General features: G+C 40.2%; 1 protein-coding gene across 4 annotated transcripts in view; it reads left to right on the top strand.

The window, feature by feature from the left end:
* Positions 1-7,846: 7,846 nt before the first annotated feature.
* The window catches only part of INPP4B (inositol polyphosphate-4-phosphatase type II B), a 426,088-nt gene continuing 410,297 nt past the window's right edge, over positions 7,847-23,637 (top strand). For all 4 annotated transcript variants that reach the window (XM_067567968.1, XM_067567967.1, XM_067567971.1 and 1 more), the window contains exon 1: positions 7,847-7,907. In XM_067567968.1, the coding sequence (XP_067424069.1) occupies positions 7,890-7,907 (18 nt within the window). In that variant the 5' untranslated portion in view covers positions 7,847-7,889. The remainder of the gene's footprint in view (positions 7,908-23,637) is intronic.

Below are 23,637 nucleotides of genomic sequence, written 5' to 3'. Positions count from 1 at the left end.
GGACAAGGTATTATGCAACCTTTTTCTTTCCAACTATCCAGAACAATAAATAAATAAATAAATAAATAAAAAACCTGAAATATGTGTTGGGGATCCTAAAAATAAACTGACTTGTTGCCAAGTGAATGTTTTACTCATGGGTGGGTCCTTGTGTTTCAAGATTTCTGTTACAGTGCTGCGAAAACATAAATTAAAGCAAGCTGTTAGATTTATTCAGATTTAGGGGTGTGTACAGGTTTATGCACACTGATGCTATAATTATGACTACTTTCATCTAAAATTGTTGTAGCTATGTTGATCTAGGAATGGTGTATTATTCCTATAAAATCCATCATTACTTTATAAATGGCCTCCATTTTGTACTATTTGCCCAAGAAATGGAACTCAGGATTTGCAATGATTGTTCAGTGCAAAATGTTGATTTGCATTGTACTCACTGCTATTCATCAGTCAGTAGAAGAAATAGTAGTACTAATTTTTCGATTTTTAGTTTCTCAAAAAACAAAAACAAAACCCATTTACTGCTTTGTCAATCTTTTATAACTTGTTTCCCACCTTCTGAGCAGGTTTCCTCTGGCGTTTTATGGTAACATACTTAATGTGTCTTTCAATTTCCAGTAAGCTTGAATAAATATCTGTTCTCTACACTGTATTAGGAAATCACTCCTGGTTAGCTGTAAAATCATCCCTAATACAATAATTGGAGCAACAGAGAATAGTTTTTATTTTTACTTCGTTTATAAGATCTCAAGTTGTGATTGTTTTGAGAGAGCCTATGGATCAGATTATAGATTTATAGACTTTAAGGCCAGAAGAGACCATCATAATTATCTAATTTGACCTGCACATTGCAGGCCACAGTACCTCACCCATCACTCCTGTAATAGACCCATAACCTCTGACTGAGTACCTGAAGTCCTCAAATTCTGATTTAAAGATTTCAAATAATAGAGAATCCACCATGCTCCATGCTGCAAAGGAACGCAAAAAAAATCCTCAGTATCTCTGCCAATCTGACCTAGATGAAAATTCTTTCCTGATCCCAAATATGGCAATCAATTGAACCACCCAGACACTTGGTAAAGAATTCTCTGTAGTAACTCAGAACCCTCCCCCTCTAGTGTTCCATCATCGGCCATTGGAGATATTTGCTACTAGCAGTTAAAGATGGGTTACATGCTATTGTATGAAATGTTATCATACTATCCCCTCCATAAATTTATCAAGTTCAGTCTTGAAGCCAGTTAGGTTTTTTGCTCCCACTGTTCTCTTTGGAAGGTTAGAAATTTTCATCTAATTTCATCAAGCCCAAAGTTGTTGATAGCTATTTTATATCCATTTGTTGTTGTGTTCACACTGGCGCTTAACTTAAATAACAACTCTTCCTTTCTGGTATTTATCCCTCTGATGTATTTATAGAGAGCAATCAGATCTCCCCTCAGCCTTCTTTTGGTTAGGCTAAACAAGGCAAGCTCTTTGAGTCTCCTTTCATAAGGTTGGTTTTCCATACCTCAGATCATTCTACTAGCCTTTCTTTGCTCCTGTTCCAGTTTGAATTTATTTTTCTTAAACGGGGGAAAGTAGAATTGCACACAGTTCTTCTTCAAATGATGTCCCCCTCGGCCACACACAGTGCATTCGTTGCCTGGGAGAGCAACACGTTCACCAGAAATTTTCCTACTGCCTTGACTTAAAATCAAGAGCAAGGAAGGACAGGGACTTTAGACTTAAACTGCTTTTAATGGAAAAGTTGCTTTGGATCCAGGCTCGTACTCCTCCACAGAGAGATCCTCATGGTTAGCAAGATTGACTACCGACTCTCACTTCCCACACCTGAGTAAGAGAAGAACATCCTCTGACTGGCCTAAGAGTAAGAAAAGAGCGGCCCCCTCCTCAACTCCTAAGGCACAAGCTCCAAGAATGCTGTCCCAGGCTAGATCCGTAGCATCAGTGGCTTCGAACGAGAGACTGAGCTCCTCAGCCTCTAAGACAAAGTCGAAAGACCCTGCTAGGGCAGACCTGCCTATTTGCTGTGACCCAAGTGAGCCCTTTACATAATCTGCAGCCCTGGGACTTTGTGGGACCGATGAATCCATCAGCACTGGTTAAGGCATTGGTAACTGTGAAGACCTTTGTACTGACTGAATTAGCAGCTTCAGAAAAATCTCTGGCCCGCTGCTGGCCATACTGAAACACACACCACTGCACTATGTATTACATCGGCACCATTGATGCCCTGTGCACTGCAGGAGTTCAGATACATATCAGACCTAAGAGTATCTGACACTCCTGAATTGACACTCCTCAAATGAGACTTACTCCAAGTTTCACTATCACTCCATCATTCACCATCATCAAGCTGTGCTTCACTCTCGCTGACAGGAGCGGCTCCCCCTTTCCCTACTGATGCAGAGGAGGAGGAATATGCTGAATTATTGCCTCATCAACATCGGGTCAAATAGCACCAGCCTTGCAGACTTACCCTTCAGCACCTCAGGGAACCCAATCCTGGCCTGGGCCTCCTTGGATGTAACCTCACATTCCCCTCCTACCAAACTGGCTGTACTGGCACCCTGGGGCCATGTTCAGGGCTCAGTTTGGTAACCTTCTGTCACGACAGATAGGTCCTCGGACAATCCCATCCTTCCCACTCTCCTGACCTCGGGATGTACAGCCTCCAGAAGCACCTCCACAAGAGGAAGAACATGAGGATGACGAAGAATAAGAGGGACACCCTTATAAGAGGCTTATAAGAGGCCCTACACTTCTCATCATCCTCACCAGATGAGGCAATCAAGCCACCACCTCCCACAGTGGCTGGTGATTTTACACACTTGTTCTGTAGATGCATTACATATTCAACTGGAGGAGGTTAAGGAAGAGCAGCATGAGCTCTATACCTCCTTTAAAGTAAAAATCGCACTATCTGTCAATAGTGCACTACTTGAACCTGCCAATCTTTTATGGCAGACTCTATTCTCTATTCCACCTACATGCAAATGTGCGGACAGAAAACACTGTGTACCAGGAAAGAACGTGGAGTTTTTGTTCACATCCTATCCTGAACTCCCTCATCGTTATTGCTGTGCAGGAAAAGAATGCCAATGCCAATCTGGATCTGCCCACCCCGAACGGGATTGGAAACAATTAGATTTATTCAGGAGAAAGTTTTACTCCTTCATCACCCTCCAGTTTAGAATTTAAAACTGAGGTCCACAGGCTAAATACAATTACATTAACTATTCCAAATTGTACTGCCCTTTGGCCTATCCACGGCACTAGAAGTTTGTACGTTCGTCTCTTCAAAGCTCCATCTGAGGCCGAAGTGTTCTGAGAAGTTTACACAATTAATGTTTAAAAAACTTAGGTCTTTTCATCAACCCCACAAAAAACCCACCTTGAGACCGGTGCAAACACTGTAATTCATTGGCACTCAACTCAACACCATACAAGCAAGAGCATTTCTACTACCTCACAGGTTCACAACCATAACAGACCTGATATTCAATGCATGAATGTGCCCCCAGATCTCAGCACACACGTGCTTCCAGCTCAGCTCCTAGGACATATGGCTGCAGCCACTTTCATGGTCAAACATGCGAGGCTACATATGTGATGTCCCCAGGGCTGGCTCCGCACTGTGTACCTTTCTTACAAACACAGCATGCAGAAGCTCTTGTCCATGCTGAGACAAATCAAGGGCTCTCTGCTCTGGTGGACACATCCCAGCAATGTTTGTGTTGGGGTTCCCTTTCTCCAACACTCACCTATGAGGATTTTAATGACAGATGCCTTCTTCTTCAGCTGGGGAGCACATTTACTCGAACATATGATACAGGGCAGATAGACATCCATTGAGTCCACCCTACACAAACCTTTTAGAATTAAGATCAGTTTGCAATGCCTGCCAACATTTCTTCTCACTTCTCAAGCACCAACTATATGGGTGATGACAGATAATCTCGCCTGCAAGTACTATATCAACAGGCAGGGAGGAGCAAGATCCTATTCTCTATGCTCAGAGGTGATCAAGTAATAGAACTTTTGTATCCAAAACAATATCTCCATTTTGGCTGCATACTTCCCTGGGCACCAAAACACCACCGCGGACATGTTGACCAGGACCTTATCTCACAAACATGAATGGGAGCTAAACATGAGAGCACTCCAACCCATATTCCATTTATGGGGTTACCCTACCATAGACCTTTTCACCACTCATCACAACACCTTTTGCTGCCAATTTGGCTCCAGAGTGGGACTGGGACGTGGATCACTGGGTGATGCGGTTCTTATGACCTGGAACATTCCTCCCTTATTACCTCCTGTATTATTCCTCCTGTACGCATTCCTCCCTTATTACCTCCTGTTCTGAGTCTTATACAATACACAGACTGATCCTAACTCATACTAATAGCCCCAACATGGCCACAAGTGTGGTCCACCTACCTGCTTCGTATGCCACTATGTCAGCCTATCAATCTTCCCCCAGCATTGTGGCTTCTTTCACAGGACACTGGGCATGTTCACCACTCCAATCCACAAACATTTCATCTGAAAGTGTGGCTCCTTCTTGGTTTAGGGGTCTGGAAATGTGCTTTACTGGGTCAGAGAAGATTATCTTATTGCACAGCAGACGTGACACCACTAGACGCACCCACACACCAAAATTTCAACATTGGTTTGCCCCGAAACATATCGAGGCAGCTCATACTCTCTTACCACTTGCTTACTGGACTACCTCCTACAACTCAAACAAGATGGACTAGCCAATAGCTTGATGGGAGACACCTGGCTGATATTATTACTTTTCACCATCCTATAGAAGGACACTCAGTATTCATACACCCCTCATTAAGTGTTTCATGAAGGGTATTTAAAATCTATACCCACAGATATGAGTCTCCACCCCTACCTGGAACCCAAGCCTAGTCTTACGCTCTTTGACTAGATCCCCGTTTGAACCAATGGCAACATGCTTACATCTGCTATGAAAACGGCCTTTCTCTTTGCCATCAATTCAGCTCAACAGGTGGGAGAAATCTCGGCCCTTATGGCATACATGCCATATACAGTGTTTTATAACCCAAATTTCTAATGAAAGTCATATCTTTTCATTTGAACCAACCCATACACCTCCTCTCTTTTATTCCCAAACCACATAGGCCTGGTCTACACTGCCACCAGCGGTTGATGGAAGATACGCAATCTACGGTACGTAGATTGCGTATCTCCTGTCAACTTACTTACGTTGCCGTACCATGACATCTTCACTGCGCTGCATAGACAGGAGATACCCTCTGATCAATGCAGCCTTACTCCTTTTGGGAAGGTGGATTAATCGCATCGACTGGAGAGCACTTCTGGGATTGATCCCCACGGAGCTGGAGGTGTAGACATACCCATAGTAACCAACGAGGCGCAGTTCTTCATACACTGGACATATGGTGTGCAATATCATGCTACTAGATAGAACTAGACCATTTCAAAAATCACTGTCTGTTCATATTCATCACCGAGAGGTCCAAGGGCAATGCACAAGGTGAGTAACCTTCTCTATTCCACATGAAGTCTTACTGGTGCCTTGTATAATGGTATTAACATTTCCGTATTTCTACTGGAAATACATTGCCTGATGCATCCTAGGACTGTATTAGCCATTTTCATGGCTGCAACACATTGGCGGCTTAGTCATCCTGTTATAAAACAAATACAACCAGGTCTTTCTCTTCCTTTGTCTCTTCCAACTGAGAAGTCCCTAGCTTTTAACAAGAATTCTTGTTGTGAATTCCTAAGTGCATCACTTTGCACTATTACATTTCATCCCATTTCTATTACTCCAGTTTACAGGGTTGTCCAGATCTTTTTGTATGATATGCTATTCTTCCTCTGTATTGGCAATCTCGCCCAATTTTGTATCATCTGCAAATTTTATTTGCACACTCCCACTTTTTGAGCAAAGACCATTAATACAAATCTTAAATATGATTGGCCCCAAGACTGACGCCTGAGGAACTCCCCTAGTAACTTCCTTCCAGCCTGACAGTTTGCCTTCAGTATGACCTACTGTAATCTTCCCTTTCATTAGTTTCTTATCCATCTTTCAATTCTCATATTAATCCCCCATCTTTGATTGTCTGGTCTTGTTCCCTGAATACTTGGTTAAGTGCATTAGGTCAAATTAATCTTTTGTTTCAGAGCTTTAAAAGTGTTCCTTACACTTACTAGCCAAGGGTCTAAATCTAATTGCCATAGTTTGATGAATGGGACTCCCCAGCAATGCGCTGGGTAGAAGCATCTATCCCTCAGCTTTCGGAGGATACTATGATTTTTACTAGGGTGCTGTCCCTGAATTCTGCTCATAGATATCATTGGTTGTATCAGACTCTTCTCTTTTGCTTTCAATTCCAGAGCCTCCTGGATGCTGTAAGTTGGAGAAAGGTGTCTAATTTTTTTCTACCCATCCCCTATCTTGAGGGAGTGTGTGAAGCAATAAAAAAATGGATATGATTCTTGTCTGCTGCACTGCTACCCACGGGGTTCTGAAGAGTAGCACTTAAACTGACCAGAGTCTTATTTATTTCACTCTAAAGCTTTGAGTATCTGAGGACACTGGAATCATGGCACTGGTTCACATTCTTTTCTGTACAGGTTGTTACACTTTGGTAGAGTATTCTTACATCTGTAAGTATTAGAAATCTAATGTTTTTATGGGAAACTTAATTTCTGCTGAAATTGATACTGTAAGTCCCATTGCTTGCAAGGGCAAGCTTCCCACTTTCCATATTTTTCAAGCTTTGCCTGTTGTAGCTTCATTGACTTCAATGAAGTTAACACTAAAAGCAAAGGAATTGACCTATTGGAGCAGATGTGTGATCGATCTAGTCAATATATTGTCTGAAGAATTCCATAGTGGGGAACTAGGGAACAAACTTCCAAAAGGAAATGTTTCTTCATAACCTCCAGCAATTAGAGCATGGCTTATGCCCTGAAACACAAGGGTTCATATCCCTTCACAACTTTAATTTTTTAATCTTCCGTATTGTTCCTGTGAATATTCTCATTTCCCATATAAATATGGGTGCAATTGGTCTAAATAGCCCACTTTTGTATTTTATAATCATTATTCCATTGAAGGAAGGTGATCTAATATACCAATACTAATATCATCTGTATTTTTAGATTCTGAGCAATTTAGTAACAAGTTCCCTTTTGAAAAAATAATATTTTTTCTAAAGTTGAAAGCGCTGAAATTATGCCTCTCCTGAGTTGGAGCAATTAGTTATACGCAGAAGTCATGTAACCACTGTTTGTTCTTCCGTTTTTTTAAGAAAGGTAAAATATCAACACCAAAAAATTTGTATAAATATTTTAGCCTTCATGCTTTGTTGGTGTTTTCAGATATTTGTAAATTGAGATCAACTCAGTCATCATCCAGGTAAAATAGTAAATGTTGTGTCCCCCCCCAACAAAGATTACTTTTCTGTTGAAACGATGGAAGTGAAAGCTGTTCAATACTAAAGTGCCAGTCTCTGCTCCCATGTGAGAAAAGAGAGAGAAACAAAGAAAATACAGTTGAGTATATACCGCAATCACCAATTCACTCAGCTGCAGGGTAGAAGAAACCTTCTGAGAAGTTCTGGCATTTAACAGCGTTTTGTACATAAGAGCTGCTGAGTGAAGCTGACTTTTTTTTTTTTTTTTTTTTTTTTGTTTGTTTGTTTTTTTTTTTTGTTAATGATTTTCTTCTCTGACCTTTATTACATGCATATTCTTTAAGAAGCATTTAATGTGTGGAGACAAAAGGTTGTTTTTATTAATCTCTTGCTTCTTTGCATACAGATCCAAGCGAGAGATGGTGTTGTCTGAAAGGAAATCTGCTTTTTCTAATGAAAAATAAGACCAAGGTAACTTATTTTCTTATTGATTTTTCTCACATTTTTGGTCTAATCTTCCTGAGTTTGACTAATCCTTTTTACATGATAGTTATTGGCATTGTGTTTTTTAGGGACAGGAAGATTGACTATTAGAGCAGTGTTTTTAAAAAAACAAAAACAAAAAAAATCCCCAGTATAGTTGTAAGGTATCCTCCAATGACGACAACAATATTTTAGTTTTATTGCAAATGATTTAAGCCCAGATTCTGCTCTTATTGTATTGTATGCTGGTGGAAATCTAGACTAACTCCATTGACTTCACTGGTATAAATGAAAGTAGAACTTCACCATTAAATGTAATCCACAGGTAATGCACAAAATGTAATTTCAGACCCTTATAACAATCCTTAGTGCCACTGACTTCAAGGGGAGTTGAGAGCACTTGGTATCTGGAATGAACAGGCACTAAATGTGGAGTGGTTCGTTTCCTCGCCCTCTTTGTTTGGTATTATGTACAGTACATGGTTTCTGTAGCTGGCTGGAAACTTTCATGCAGTCCTAAAGAATTAAAGGCAATGACAATGAAATTTGAGATTACCTGTCATTAATTATAGGAATTTTATATTCTGTTTCTGGAATATCTTGTTGTTGTATGGGCCAGTAGCTGCATAGAAATGATAGTGATGCTTAATGGATTGTATATTCTGTTTGAAAGATTTTCAACGTGATATAGTGATTTACATTTATATAGTAATCGATTCTTACAGTGTACTTGTGAAGAGATACACATGAACATGCACATGATAGATTTGTGTATTTGTGTGTGCAAACAAGGTGATGTAATATGGCATAAAGATTTTATTGGTGTGAGTTGTTAGTGTGACTGCACTACTCCTGATCAATGAAATTGACATAGGTTTTACCTAGCTTGGCAGGATTTGAATTTAATTGATGGATATAAATGTCAGCTGACACACTGAAACTGGGGTGGGAAGGGGAAATACTGATTGGTAACCGTGGGCAGGAGTGCAGCCTCCACCCTTTGCATCTGCAGGGATCAGCTGTCACCGTCCCTGCAGCAGCTCAGCAGGACTGCAGAGGGTTCTCTATCGTTGGCCCTTACTCTCTCACTCCCATGTGACAGTGAGGCTGCAGAATGCTCCCTGCACTGCTGCAAGGCCAGTGACACCCAATCCCTGCAGGTGCAAGGTGTGGGGAAGTCTGTGGTGGGGCAGAGCAGAGATCCCCATCCAGGACTGTGAGAAGCAGGATGGGTCCCCTGCCATGGGAGAAGCCACCCTGCTGCTGAATGACTCTTGCCTGGGCAGGGATCAGTGGTAGGCCTGACATTATTCAACATTTTCACTAGTGATCTGGAAGTAAATATAAAATCATTGCCAATTAAAATTTGCTATTTGCGGGTAACTCAAAGATTGGAAGAATGGTAAAGATTGATAAGAGGGACCATTCAAACAAAATGTATTTAATACAGCCAAATGCAAAACCATACATCTAGGGACAAGGAATGCAGGCCCTACAAAATAAGGACTGTATTCTGGAAAGAATACTGAAGGGAGGTGACTTGATTACATTGTATAAGCACCTTCAAAGGGAGAAAATACCAGGATACTTAAAGTGCTCTTTAATCTGGCAGCTAAAGACAGAACAAGAACCAAGGGTTGGAAGCTGAAGCCAGACAAATTCAAATTTGAAATAAGGCACAGATTTTTAGCAGTAAGTGTGATTTAACTATGGGAACAAACTACCAAGGGAAATAGTGACTTCTCCATCTCTTGATGTCTTCAAATCATGACAGGATGTCTGTCTGGAAGATATGCTTTTAGTCAAACACAATTATTGGGTTCAATACAGGGGTTACTGGGTAAAATTGAATGGGCTGAGATCAGACTAAATGAACTAATGGTCCTTTCTAGCCTTAAGCTCTATGAATCTATGAAACAATGATTTTTAGAGGCCTGTAACTTGGCCAAATTTGATTGGACTTTCACAGGGACAGCCAAAGGCAACTCTCTGACCATAGGGCGGTCCCTTGCCAAATTTCAAGCCCCTGCTCCAAAGCATGCAGTTGCTAGAGCTTCTTAGTGAAATGATTTGTAAGAATTTTTTCATGTTGGTTTAACACTGTATTTTTCTGTAACCTTGTCTTTGGGAAAGGTGGAACTTTTTCCTAAATTAAAAAAAAAAAAAAAATCAACTTGAGGCAGACACCTGGCATGGAAAATTCTAGCATGGATGGCTAAAGTTTGGGCATGTTATAAACACCTGAAAATGGGGTCTTATAATGCAATGGTTACCATAGGTCTTCGGCGCTTGAAGACCAATACTTACATTTGCACCCTGCCCCCTTGACGGCAGCGCCCCTTGTGTGTGTGTGTCTGCAGGCCCGTTTTTTGCTCTCCCTTGCTTCCCCACCTGCCCCCCCCCCCGGTGTGGGTATGGCGAGGAGCGGGAGTGGGGAGAGTGGGAAAAGGGCCCATAGACCTTCCATAGGGTGCTGCCGCCTATGGAGGGGGCGCAAATGTAAGTATGAGGGGGCCGCCCAGTGACGGGGGTGGTGGTGGGGTGTAATGGGCTCTGCCCCAGAGCCCTGTCTTTGATTGCCTGGACCTGCGCAGCTGGGATCCCTGCGGCTCCCTCCTTATGCCCAACATGGGGGCGGAGGGACCAGGAGGCTGGGAGGTGGAGGGGCCGGGTTAGCGCGGCCGCTGGGGATGTCAGCAGGGGGCGGCTTCCCCAGGCTGGTGCTCGGGGTCATGGCCCCTCTCCCCCGCACTCCGTGGTATGCCACTATTATAATGGTAGGTGTTAGGCAAGCTTAACTATGGGCATTGCTGCCAGTTCCCTCTATAATTCCTATCTTTAAAAAAGTATTGCGATGGAGTGTGTGAGAGAATTGTATCTAACCTGTGCTGATTGAACCCAAATTCCACCTTTGTGATGTGTCTTGATCTGACTTATCTTCTGTGGCTCGCCCTGCAGGGGAGTAGCTCCAATGAGCCTCAGGAGGTTTGTCAGAATGAGACTCCCGCTGGTAACGTATCACTACCAGCAGCCTTTCTGGAGAGGAGAAAACAGTAAGCTTAGTAGCTTTCTGTCGGTCTTCATCAGCTGTGTGTGTGAGTGTGAGAAAGCGTGTGTGAGGTTAGTATCTACACATGTAGATAGTGTGCTGGACAGATGTGTCAAATTTCAGCCTAGTTCAGATTTTTATGACCAAATTACATGCTACTTGAAAAACTGAGTTCATAATGTAAGTACTGAAAGAATCTTAACTGTGAAATCACAAAGAATGCTGCTACCAGATGAGATTTGCAAAAGTGCCTAAGTGAGATAGAAGCACAAATTCTGTTGAAAGTCAATGGCACATGTGCGCCTAAACTCTCATAGGTGTTTCTGAAAATCCCACCCGTAATGTGTATCTTTTACACTCTGGGAAATAGTGCCATAATTCTGGGGCAGGGAAACATTAACCATTGGGTAATACCCATTCATGCTACTAGGAATAGATAAGTATTATTTTTATTGAAGTAAGAATAGAGCTTTGAATTATAGTTTGCAGTCCATTTGGGAACATAGCAGTGTCTTTTTTTTGTCACAGATCAGACCTTTTTTTTTTTTGTTGTTGTCCTTTCTTTTCCTTAATATATTCCACTTCTTCTAGAAATCATGGTGTACCATTTCCTCTTCATTTCTAGTATCCGATTTTCATACCGGAAAGAAGTAAGCTGATTTCTTTACTTTAAAACCTCTCTTCTTTCTCCAACTCTTTTTTTTTTTCCCCACACTGTGCTGATTTTTCTTCACTTTTTGTCTCACACCTGCAGCCAAAAATTGTTTGTCAGTTATCCATATATGACTCTGGAGTAATTCCACTGAAGTAAAGAAAAGTCACCTAATTATGCCTCAGTTTCTCCGCATTTGAAATAGTAATACTAATACTTGACCAGCGTTGTAAGTTGCTTTGCAATCCTTTGATGAAAGACGATGTGTAAGTGCGAAGTACAATTATGTTTTTGCTGAACAGTAATGGTTCCAAGAACCCCATTCTACTGTACTGAGTAAATGTGTATTTTAACATGCATATTTATTTTAAAAATGAGTATTTAGGCATTTATTTAAAAGTGGATTTGTGATTGATAGTCTCTAATGGCTTTTTTAGAAGTCATTAGTGTCTATTGTGTAAATCCTTCTTAGTTTGCAGTTTAATGATCCAAGAGAAGGAACCATTCCAGTATATTAGGTCAATTTGTCCATGTTCATGCACACTACATTTATATTGCTTAGATGTTTCAGACTTTTTTGTGTGGCTGTGCGCGCGTGTGCATGCACATGCACATGAGCTCGCTCGCGCTCTCTCAGAAGCAGTGTGAGCTAATGTTTACACCTTTTTATATTTTAACTTCTAAAAAGTTGCAATATACCAAAAGAAATTAAGTTACATGGATTGCTGTTCTCAGTTTTCAATCAAAGCTATTATGAGTGCTAAAAGCATCTTCATTTGGCAGTCTTCCTGAATCTCTTGTACACATGTATGACTGTAAAACTTAAAAAATAAATGTATTGATATGTTCAGACTGCAATGAATGTATATGGTAGTTTCCTTAACACTCTGAAAATAAGGGATTTATACTGAAACAATGACAGCATTCTAATTCGTCCTCATATCATTAAGTCTATGATACACCTAATGCCTGGGAATGTTAAGTAAAAGGTATATTGTTGTGAATGTACTGTTTTGAGACTGGTTCTGTGATGAATTATCTTCCTTAAATTGATTGCGTTGCTGGGTATAGGAGGGCTTGTAGACAAGATAAATGAGCAAGTCTAAATGTTCATGCTGTCAATAATCCCAGAGCCTTCTTGCAGTGTTTGTAAAAGCTTAACATAAATTACATTGTTTTATTGTATTTATCACAAGTCTTATATATTACTAACAGTTGACAAAAAAGCATCAAAGTAAAATTGCAGATGGACTCATAAATCAATGACCACAGAATTATGTGCAAAGTAGAAATAATAGAATAATGGCATATTTCTAATGTGTTTTGCCTATCTAACACAGTTGTGAAAATGTTATTCAGGTTTTCATGATATTGTGGGTGCATACTTTGAAATGTGAGACTGCGCCAGTGAATCCTCTCTAGACATTCAAGCCAAAAATGCTTTTAGTCATTTCAACACATTGTATTTTCATATGCAATTTATTATTTAATTTTAATATTTTAATATGATTATTTAGTGACATTTTATTATTCATATTAAAATGATGAAGCTTTTCTTTTCTAAATTGTGAAAGGTCTTTGTATTGTCTATAGAGGATCTTTTTGAAGTAAAAGCCTCTCTTCTGGCTCAGGATGTAGTTTTTGTAAATTATTTTTCATCAGTGATTTCAGTTTCCTGGAGCATTTTCAGTGTCTGCCTAAGTGCTAAGGTCTGAACTGTTCTGACCACACTAAGGCCCCAATTCGGCAATCATTTATGCAAATACTTCACTTTACATCATTTGAGTTTTCCCCGTCAAGCAGGAACTAGTAACATGCATCGAGTTAAGCACATAGATAAGTGCTTGCAGGATAAGATGATGGCATGCCATAATGTGTCAAACCATGTCTAGTAAAGAACTGGTTATGTGTTGGCTTTAAGTGTAATAACAAAAAGTTTCTGCTAAAAGGAGGGATGTTTATGCTTATAGAGACATTATGGCCCTGATTTACCAAGGGATTTAAGCACATGCTTGACTTTAAACATGTGAGTTGTCCCATTCAGCACAATGAGATTACTTGCATGTTTAAAATTAGGCATGTGCTTAAGTACCATACTGAAATGGGGCCTCCATTTTTAAACCATGTATTCTGTGTTATGTTGTCCCTCAAACTACTTCTGTGTGGCAGTTGAGAATATTTCTCTTCTCCTTTGCATATCTTCTCTCAGATAGTTTATTTAAAAAAAAAAAGCGCTTCCTCTGACTGTTTCCAACATTTATTTTGATAATTTTAATGTTCTTTGGAGAAAAAAACAATTTGAAATAACTTGAAATCTTAAAAATGAAAAGGTGATACTTTTGGAAATGCTAATAATTTAGAAGTACAGAACGTTACCATAGAGATTATCAATAAAATATTAACAAGTATGATTCATATGCACATCAGAAATGCTGAAATATGAGAGAGAAAATAAGAGGTCAATAAAGAACCCCGTCATATTTGATTTGAAATACAACACAGAAATCTTGAGTAGTGTAGAAAATTTGAAAAATTATGCTATAAACTTCAGAAGCGCAGTCGTGGGCGTACCACACTCCAAAATGCTCTTGTGAAGAGGAGCCTACACTGAATATACAGCTTTTACAAGAGGTTTGTTAGGCTGCCACGTATTCTTGAATCAAACTGGAAAAGTTCATCACAGAAGCTTTTGACATCATCAGTTATTCTTGGCATCAATGAAAGAGTGTTCATATAAATTCCGTAGTCCTGTGCTGTGAGGTTGTCCTCAGAAGACACACACAGTAATTTTTAAAGCTTTTCAGAAAATTCTGGGAAAGTGAAAGATAGAATAAAAGGGAGAGAGGCAGTACTGTTGCACCAGTATCAAAAAACCTCTAATGCTCCCATGTTTATAGCCTAGGTTGTTTTGCCCATGTCTTGAAACTTTGCATTCATGATTAACATGCTTTATTTAGCTAGTTTTTGACCTCAAACATTACTACCAGCCAGCACATAGGTGGCCTGCTCAGTAGCCAGTTAGTACAAGATGTTAGTAGATGGGGCTCAGGCTTTTACATTTTGAAATATCTAATTGAATATAGCAGGTGAGTGAATATACTCAGGAAATGTACTGCCACATCACTGACTTTTTTCAATAGAATATTGAGACCGTAACTGGTATTCTAAGGATATTTGAAGAATTAAGAAGAGAAATAGATGCACACCAAACCTGTTTCTCTTTTGCTCTATCAACTGTATGGATGAAAACAACAGTACTTGAACTCTTCTTTGTTCTTGGTGATTCAATCATATGAAGATTAGGCAGATGCTTGTACGAAGGTCTCGTGCTAAATTCTATCTTTTTAGCTCACATGCTAGCTGTTGTGATGCCAAAGTTGCTACTCAAAGCATAGCCGAACAATTCCTAAATAATGCCAATACAGTGTTTGCAGAACAAAATAAAAACAGAAAATAAAGAATATGTTGTCAAACTACCCACCAAAAAATAATGCAGGGAGCATGAAATTCTTTTTAGTTGGGACACAACATTAGAAAACTACAGTCTTCAGTTTCCTCAATAACTAATATACATCTGTAGCCCTACAGAACACTGAGCTTGCAATGATATTAGGATTTCAAATCGTGCTGGTATGGCAAGGTCACTCAAACATTCATTCCTGAGAGGCTGTTTGCTAAGGTATCGATGTTGATTGTTACTGTAGACTCCATGATGATTTTTTAAATTTATAACCAATAAAGTTTTGAGAATAATTTGCATCTATATTTGCTGCAGAGTGAAAGATTTCACCTCTACTTCCCCAACTTAATCGAATCCCATGCTCACAAACCCAGCTGTTTTTTTGCTATCCCTGACTCCTTCCTTTCCTTCTGCCTCTGCTTCTTTCTTTGCACAGGATCTTGCTGGTTTCTTCCAAGAGAAAATCGACTAAATACGACATGACCTTAGAATCATAGAAGATTAGGTTGGAAGGGACCTCAGAAGGTCATCTAGTCCAACCCCCTGCTCAAAGCAGGACCAACCCCAACTAAATCATCCCAGCCAGGCCTTTGTCAAGCCACACTTTTTAAAAACCTTCCCTCTCCCTTTGGCTCACCTTCCTTCCCTTCCCACAGGTCTCTCCTCCTCTCCTCTGACATGGACACAGAAGTTTCTTGGCAGCTTTTCTCCTTTAATTCCTCCACTTGCCTCAGTGACTCCATTCTGTCCCATCCCATCTTTCTTGTATCCACTCTCATCCCCTCCCTTATTCTTTTCCCTTATTCTTTCCCTGTCATCTGGCTCTTTCCCTAAGGGTACAAACATGTTTTAGTCTCTCCCATATTAAAATACATACTTGGGGCCCCCACCTCTTTTGTCTCCGACTCCCTTTTCCCTTTTGTCTCTAAGCTCATTGAATGTACTGTCTACAATTATGGTCTGGAGTTCCTCTCCTCCAGTTCCATTCTGCCCTCCAGAAGCCCATCCAGCTTCCATCCCTTGCACTCCACTAAAACTGCTCTCATCAAAGTCTCTAATGAGCTCTTCCTCCCAAAGCTCTGAACTAGTCCTCCATCCTCATCTTCCTTTGACAGCCAATTATGCTTTTTCTTAAAAAAACAACAAACAAATAAAAAAACTTGTCCTCCTTTTGGCTTCTGTGAGTCTGTCCCTTCCTGGTTCTCTTTCTGCATCTCTAATTGCTGTCAGCTTGTCCTTCAGTAGATCCTCCTCATCCCCAAATCCAGCTTTTTGTGTGTTCCTCTGGGCTCTGTCCTTGGCTTACAGTGAAAACTCTTGTCCAGACTCTCAGCACCTTGTCTTTCCTCTGCCCTTGAGAAAAGCAATCTTTCCCTGCTCAAATCCATTCAGAATACTGCTGCACAGATTATTCACCTGCCCCATCACTTTGACTGTCACCCCTCTTTTTGCCTCCTTCCACTGGCTCCCCATTCTCTATCACATCAGATGTAAGCTACTTATCCACATTTACAAGGCCCTTCATGGATTATACCCATCCTACCTATCCTCTCTCATTTGCTATTGAAATGTTGGCTACCGCTTTTGATCTGCCAATGATGTCAAAGTCCATCACCCACTTGTTAAATTTTCAAACAAGCCCTTTTATAATTTTTCTTGTGCTGCTTCACACACTTGTGAGGAGTTCCCTGTGAATATCCAAAATGTTTCTACCACTGCAGCTTCGTTGGTGATAGCCAGGTAAGAGTCCTGGTGTAAAGACAATTCCAGTGGTTGCCAAGGTTTTTTTACAGTGTCTCATGTTAGAAGCATCAGAGGCTTTAGAACCTTGCCTACACTGGTACTCACAGTTCTGCTGCCACCAGTGGAACTGCACCAGTGGCAAATTTTCACCAAAAGGATACCTAGAGTAGACAGTTTGGAGATTGCATTACCAAGGTGCAAACTTAAGTGCCCCATGGTGTTTCAGAATGTGTGTTGTGGGTAAGTGCTGAACGGGCGTTGTGTCAAAGTATTTATCTGGGTGAGCCATGAATAGCGGAGTTATTTTTGCCATGGCCTTGTTAGTGCGTACAACACCCTCCTTAACACAGTGAAGAAATTCTGGGGATGGAAGTGCTGACTGGCATCATCCGGTTAATATGCTGTACTATAAGGCAACTCCCTATGCAAGGGCAATAATATTTTACTAAGAAAGTGAAGGATCTGCATTGAAGAGAATTATGCAGATTCTTATTTTGCGCTTTGAAGTGCAAATGATTACATTGCCAGCATTGATCACAGTTGCAAGAGGATGCTTGCTCTAGAAATTGCTTTACTTCAGTTTTCAAATCAGAACACTCTGCAAAGAAACAGAATGCATTAAATTGGCACTTTAACCATAATGGTTCCTAACTGAGGTATTTCTTCTAAGAGAAAATGTTCTGAGAACATTAGATTGAAGGGGCAGATTTTGAAATGGGATACCTATTTCTCTTGAGCCTTTTGAGTCCTCAGTAATGTCAATTATAACATTCTAGCCCGTGATGAAGAAGTAATCAGTTGTGTTAAAGTAGTTCTTCTCTGCTGGATGGCTGTGGCAGCTGAATACACAAGAATAGTTTGCCATGTGGCTATTGCTAATTTTATTCATTTAGAGGTTTCTGTAATCGCCTTAAAGATTATTTTTGGTGCAGTCACTTGTGGAATGGATAAGGCCACCAAAAGCTCTACTGGAATGGCTGCTGTCAGGTGAACAATGCCCCATTCTTTCACTGAGCTGTCTGCCTAAATTTACCATAGGTGACTTCCCTTCATTGCTCTAAGGTTATTTGGTTTTAATATCCTGTTTATAATGGAGGTTGCCACTAGATGGCAGCAGTAATCGCCTTAGTTGAGAGCTTCTAGTTCATTGCAGATTACAGGAAAAATATTAACAGACAGCTTATGCTAATGTGAACTAATATTAAACTAGTAAGAAACTTTTCAATAAAATCTAAGTCACTAAGGGTGAATTCTGTTCTATGTTAAACCTGATCCAAAGTTCACTGAAGTTAAAGACTTTGAGTCAGGCCTTTACTGAGCAGGCTATTGAGTGTGTAGAAAGGAAGCAAGGGACTATTAAACTCTTCTTCTGGTGCTATGGCCATTCTGCAGTTGCAGAGCTGGACTGGTATCAGGTGAGCCAAGGGACTTGCTGTCAGTGATTTCACTCCTCTCAAAAAGAGCGCTGTGCTCTCCTGGCTCATATGCACTAAGCCCACCCATTTTAACATCTTCAATAGTTAGCTATGGGGGCTGGATATCCCCCATATGGCCGATCCTGTCTCCCTCTGAGTCATGTCCCACCTGGTACATCAGCTCCTCCTCCTTAGTTCTCTTTCTATCTCTGGGGAGAAATTCTGTCCTACTATTTTCATGCAGGATGTTGAGAGCACCTTTGCATCTTCTTTCTTCTCCCTGTGCAGATCAAGCCAGGATTTTGCCCCAGCTGTACTTAGTTAGGCGGTATTAAACATTTATTTAAAAACTAAGCCATCATCCATAACAGTTCCGATAAATTGCAATTCATAGTGTGCTGAGTTTCTGCTAGAGTTACCTTCTCTTACACTTCCACTAGTGTAAGGTAGTGGGTGAAAAAAATCTTCAGTTGAGACAACATATACCCTATTTCTTTCCTAAAAGAAAGGAAACTTAATGCCAGATGTATGGTACACTCCTTAGTTTTTGGGCTTCAATCCATTATAAGACTTCCATCCAGAATACATTTTTTATCATGCACATTTGGTCTCTGTTTGTTCTCATTTTCCTATGGTTTTCTTGGTTTGCTCTTACTATTGGAAAGTTCACTCATTATTAACCTAAATATGTCTGGGACTGTTGTCATTGACCCTTCCATTATGTTAAGAGAAATGCTTCTGAAGAATGGACTAGGTGAGAAACACAAAGGAGAGTGAAAAAATACTGATAGCTGTGCATTGCTTTTTTTTAAAGCCCTGCTAGTATAAGAACTTTTCGGAAGTTATTCCTGTGAGAGAGAATAAGATGTGATAAAAAATAAATGTAGTTAGCTGTGCTGTGCTTTAATTAGCTAATGCTAATGTATCAACTCTATAGAGAAGGGATGGAATTTAGTTCTGGTTCTGCTAAGTGTGCTGCAGCACAGCACCCGAGTGAAGAGTCCTCCGGTCCTAGCAGCATCAGGTAGTTTGATTTCATTGGTGCTGGGATTATGGGATGCAGCATTACTGGTAGTCAAGCAGATTTACGCACGATTATGAAGAATCTGCAGCTGTTCATTCTAGATCCTCTTTAGCCGGAGTTGCTTTGATTAGAGATTTATGTTGATGTCACCGTAAAGGTAGGGGAAGAGAAATAAAAAACTTGTTTGTTTACAAAAGCTTCTCACCACCCCCAAAGCAGCCGGGAGCACAATAGCATGTAAAAATCAGTAGACTGCCAATTTTTGCTAATATCTTCTTTGATGTTATGGCTCTCCTCCAGATATTCAGAAGACTGAAAAATAGACGTATATTTAAGATATATGTATGAGTCTGAGGGTCTCAGGATCTTGCAGGGCTTTACATGGTTAAAAAAAATAAAATGTGTGATCAGTTGGCTACAGAAAGATTTCCACGTATAAGGAGCAGGACTTCCTTACTTTTATAAAAATTCAGCCACCCATTGATTATGAAACTTTTTTTTTTTTTTTTTTTTTTTGGTCTGGTCAATCCTGTGATAGATTCAGCTGTGCTTGTACAGGGGACCAGGGGACTCTCAATATTTTCATGCTACTTGCCATATATTAACAGTTTGAATGTGCTCTTTATGAGGTAGGTACAATAGTATTGGATTCTAATTTGCAGTTTGCTGGATACTGGTAGATTATAAATTAACAAAATAATTAATATAAATGATAAGACATGGATGCTAGACCATCTGGTTTTGCTGTGCTCAGAGAAAACACTTGCTCTCTGTGGCCAAGGCTTGTTTTTCATAATTCATACTCATATTGATTTTTTTTCTCGTTATGAGAAGATAGCTTCTTTGTAGCCAGGTGAGGGCGGTGGAAATAAAAATGCACTTCAAAAGTGTTGCATAGTGTAGAAGAGTTTTGTGTTTTGTGTAGTATTGTATAACAGCTTTTGCCCTGCCTAGCTCCCTTTGCTATTGTTTACTTTTTATTGAAGGCTTGATATTCACTCATATAGGAGGCCAACATGAGGCCTGTGCACTATTTTGGTTCCTCTTATGTCATAGATTGTAGTTTTATGTTGGCCCTTTGCAGAAGGGTGAATTTCACCCTGATTATCCAAACTCATTCTTAAAATCTCTTTGTATGTTTGACTTTGTATTCCAGTGTATCATCCTGTGGCCATTGCACAGGAAGACACTTGCAAGTCCTGTTGTTTTTCCCCAGTGAACCAACAAAGTCCAAGTGTTCTTCAAAGAAAAATGATTTTGTTTGGGGGGGAAAAATCTGAATCACAATGGTTGAAGTCCGTGGGGTTTCTTGTGATTTTTTTTCATCTTAATTGTTACCCCTAAGTGTTGTGGGAGGAAACAAAAAAAGGGTGATCTGAGAAATTTATGCTATGCTGTTTGTGGAGTGTAAGGGGAATCCTGCTCATTTAAAACAAAAACAATAACCGTATTGCTTTGCACTAGAGAATCCTACCCCTGCAATTAGAAGAGGAAGAAGGAAAAGCCTGATACTGTCTGGCAAGGTTTGTTAGGCACAGGGCAGTTGTACACACCCCTAGGTTTTTGCACCTCTCCAAATCTGGGGCTGTCAGAGTTTGGATATGCACAAAGGTGTTTTTTACTTAAAAAGCATTTTTTGCACCGTTGCTTTTTACTTTTAACTTTGGAAGGTTCAGGTGTAGAGGGAGTGTGTGAGTGTGAGTGTTAGAGGTGTGAGTGTGAGTGTGAGCGTACACAAAAGAACCCCACTGCAGAAGTAAAATATGGAGGGGGGAAAAATCCCTGAGCTGTAGGGTTGGATGAAACAGAAACCTGACTAGGGAATGGGTGAGGGTGTTTCCCGTTAGCAACGGGATTTATTGTTTTTTAAAGCTAAAGATGTTCTTATCGCCTGTGCAAGCTGAGCAGGAAACCCCTGTATTCATGAGATTGTGACTCTTTATAGCTACTAAGCTAATTAGATCCACTGCCCTGGATAGAGATGCCCTCCGTGGGGTCCCCAGAGGATTCAGGTATAGCAACATTTTTCACGTGGCCTGCAGGTACACCCTATGGATGCAGATCTTGGATGTGTATTGTGAAACATTATGTACCTGTTTATACATTGTATACTTCTACAAGTACATTACATTCTCCTAAGTGCTGATTCCTGGCAAATGTAACTGAAGAAAGGCTACTGGTCTGGAGGAGAGATAACTGTTAGACTCCCAAATGTTTGTGTAACACTGATTTTTCTGGAGTGCAATCCAGACCACTGAAGGACTGTCTCCACTTGCCCTGCTACCCTTGTGCCTCACAATGTTTTGCTGCTGTAGCTCCCAATCTAGGATACTCACAACCAGTCTACAAGCATGCAGGTTGCACCTTGAGTGTCTGTGTGCTACAGAGCCCTAATTCAACAGCTCTGACCCCAGAAAAATGTCTACAGCCCTACTGTGGCTTCCTCCAGCTTTGATTACAACCAGCAAGGTGACCCAAAACACACCCAAAACTGTGTGTTCTGTAATGTCCTGCCCTCTCCTGGACAGTTGAGAGAAATAAGATTAGTTTGTTTCTCTAAAGATACAAAAGTACATCACGGCTTATTAATTTAACTGAGGTAAACATACCCTTCCATTTAAACACAGCACTGAATTGGTATACAGTAAAAATAAAACAAGTTTATTAACAATAGGACATACTGTAAGTGATGCTAAGTAAAAGGAATAAAGTTTGCTTTACAAGCAAAAAGTGAAACATGCACCTTAAAGTCTAAAACTTAAACTAGCAAGATGATGGTTTCTCACTTATATTTACTTTCCAGAGACTTCAACCCACCCTGCCCCTTGGTTGAAGGACCCATCTTTCTCAGCCTGCAAGAGCTCTGTTTCCTTGTGACTGTCTAGTGGTGGATGCCCAGGCAGTCTTCTGTCTTTGGTTTTATCTTCCCAAGTTCAATGACTTTATTTCAAGAGGCAGGATGACCTCAGGCTTTTTTTACCTTCCAGTGAGCTTCCGATCCCCCTGTTCATTTCTATGTAAATGGCATTTCCATTGACTGGTCACACTTTGCTTAATTTACATAGGAGACAGGTAAGTAGCTGCTGTCTCTCTTGTCTAGGAGGGAACCTGTTTCTCCCTGTTTGGCCACAGACTTAATGATATTGTGTTTTAAAGAATCCCTATTTTCTCATGTAGCATTAACATATAGCATTTCACAATGATATTCATCCCCAGTGTGTCATTAGCTTTCAGAAAAGAGCTCACTCGATACTTTTATAATACACTGATATCATATACATTCAGTTGCTTATCACTTGAGGTTCAGCCCCTCATCATCATAGACCAGTAAACCTTTGAAATGGATTCTTTTGAGAATCACCCCTAAAAGTTTATTCAAGCTGTGAGGAAAGCAGTGTTGAGTCTGGTGGTGAAGGAAGCTTCATACTCTTTCTTCGCCCACTTGAGTTGGCTGAAATGCAAATTGTTCTCTTTTGTGCCATCTCCTCCCCTGCTGTCTTGATGGCCCTGTTTACTGCTTATATGTAAATTGAAATAAACACACATTCCTTTGCTGAGATAGTCCTGTTTATCAACTCCCTCAAAATATCTGGTTTACATACACTTATAGTCATAATTCCAGCATGTGTTCAAACTCTTAACATACATTGCATACATACCTCATACAAGAATATTAATGATCAGTAAGTTATTTTTCAAATGATACCTCAAAGGCATATTTTGTACAAAAGGTTATTACAGTAGTGTGCAAGATGTGAATACAGGGGTTTAGTGTCACAGTCACTCAGTTACGCATCTAGCAGAGATCAGTACAAATATTCTAAGGTGGATTAAAATTATTGAAAGGGGAGAAGACAACAGGTTGTGCTGAAAGGTGAATTATCAGACTGGAGTGAGGTTACTAGTAGAGTTCCTCAAGGATCAGTTTTGGGACCAATCTTATACAATATTCTAAGTGACCTCGGCATTAAAAGTAGGAATGTGCTAATGAAATTTGCTGATTATACAAAGTTAGGAGGCATTGTCACTGCGGAGAAGGATCATTGTATTATACAGGATGATCTGGATGCCCTTGAAGACAAGTGACAGAATAGGATGGAATTCAATAGTACAGGATGATTTTGCAGGATGATTGGGGAATGGAGGGTCTATTTTATGAGAGGAGACTGGAAGAACTTGTCTTGTATAGTGTCTCAAAAAAAATGCTGAGAGGGGAATGATTGCTTTTCATAAATACATTGGGGGTGGGGGTGTAAATACCAGGGCGGGTGAAAGATCTGTTTAAACTAAAGGACAATCTTTACGCAAGAACAAATGGATATAAAGTTTCTCTGTAACTTGAAGTCTTTAAATCATGATTGAGGACTTCAGTAAC

The sequence above is a fragment of the Emydura macquarii genome, unplaced genomic scaffold (assembly GCF_026122565.2).
Source record: "Emydura macquarii macquarii isolate MOO-44397 ecotype Brisbane River unplaced genomic scaffold, CSIRO-AGI_Emac_v2 contig_2834, whole genome shotgun sequence".
Classification (NCBI taxonomy): Eukaryota; Metazoa; Chordata; order Testudines; family Chelidae; genus Emydura; species Emydura macquarii.
The sequence above is the reverse complement of the archived record's forward strand: the minus strand, read 5'-3'. Positions and strand labels throughout refer to the sequence as shown.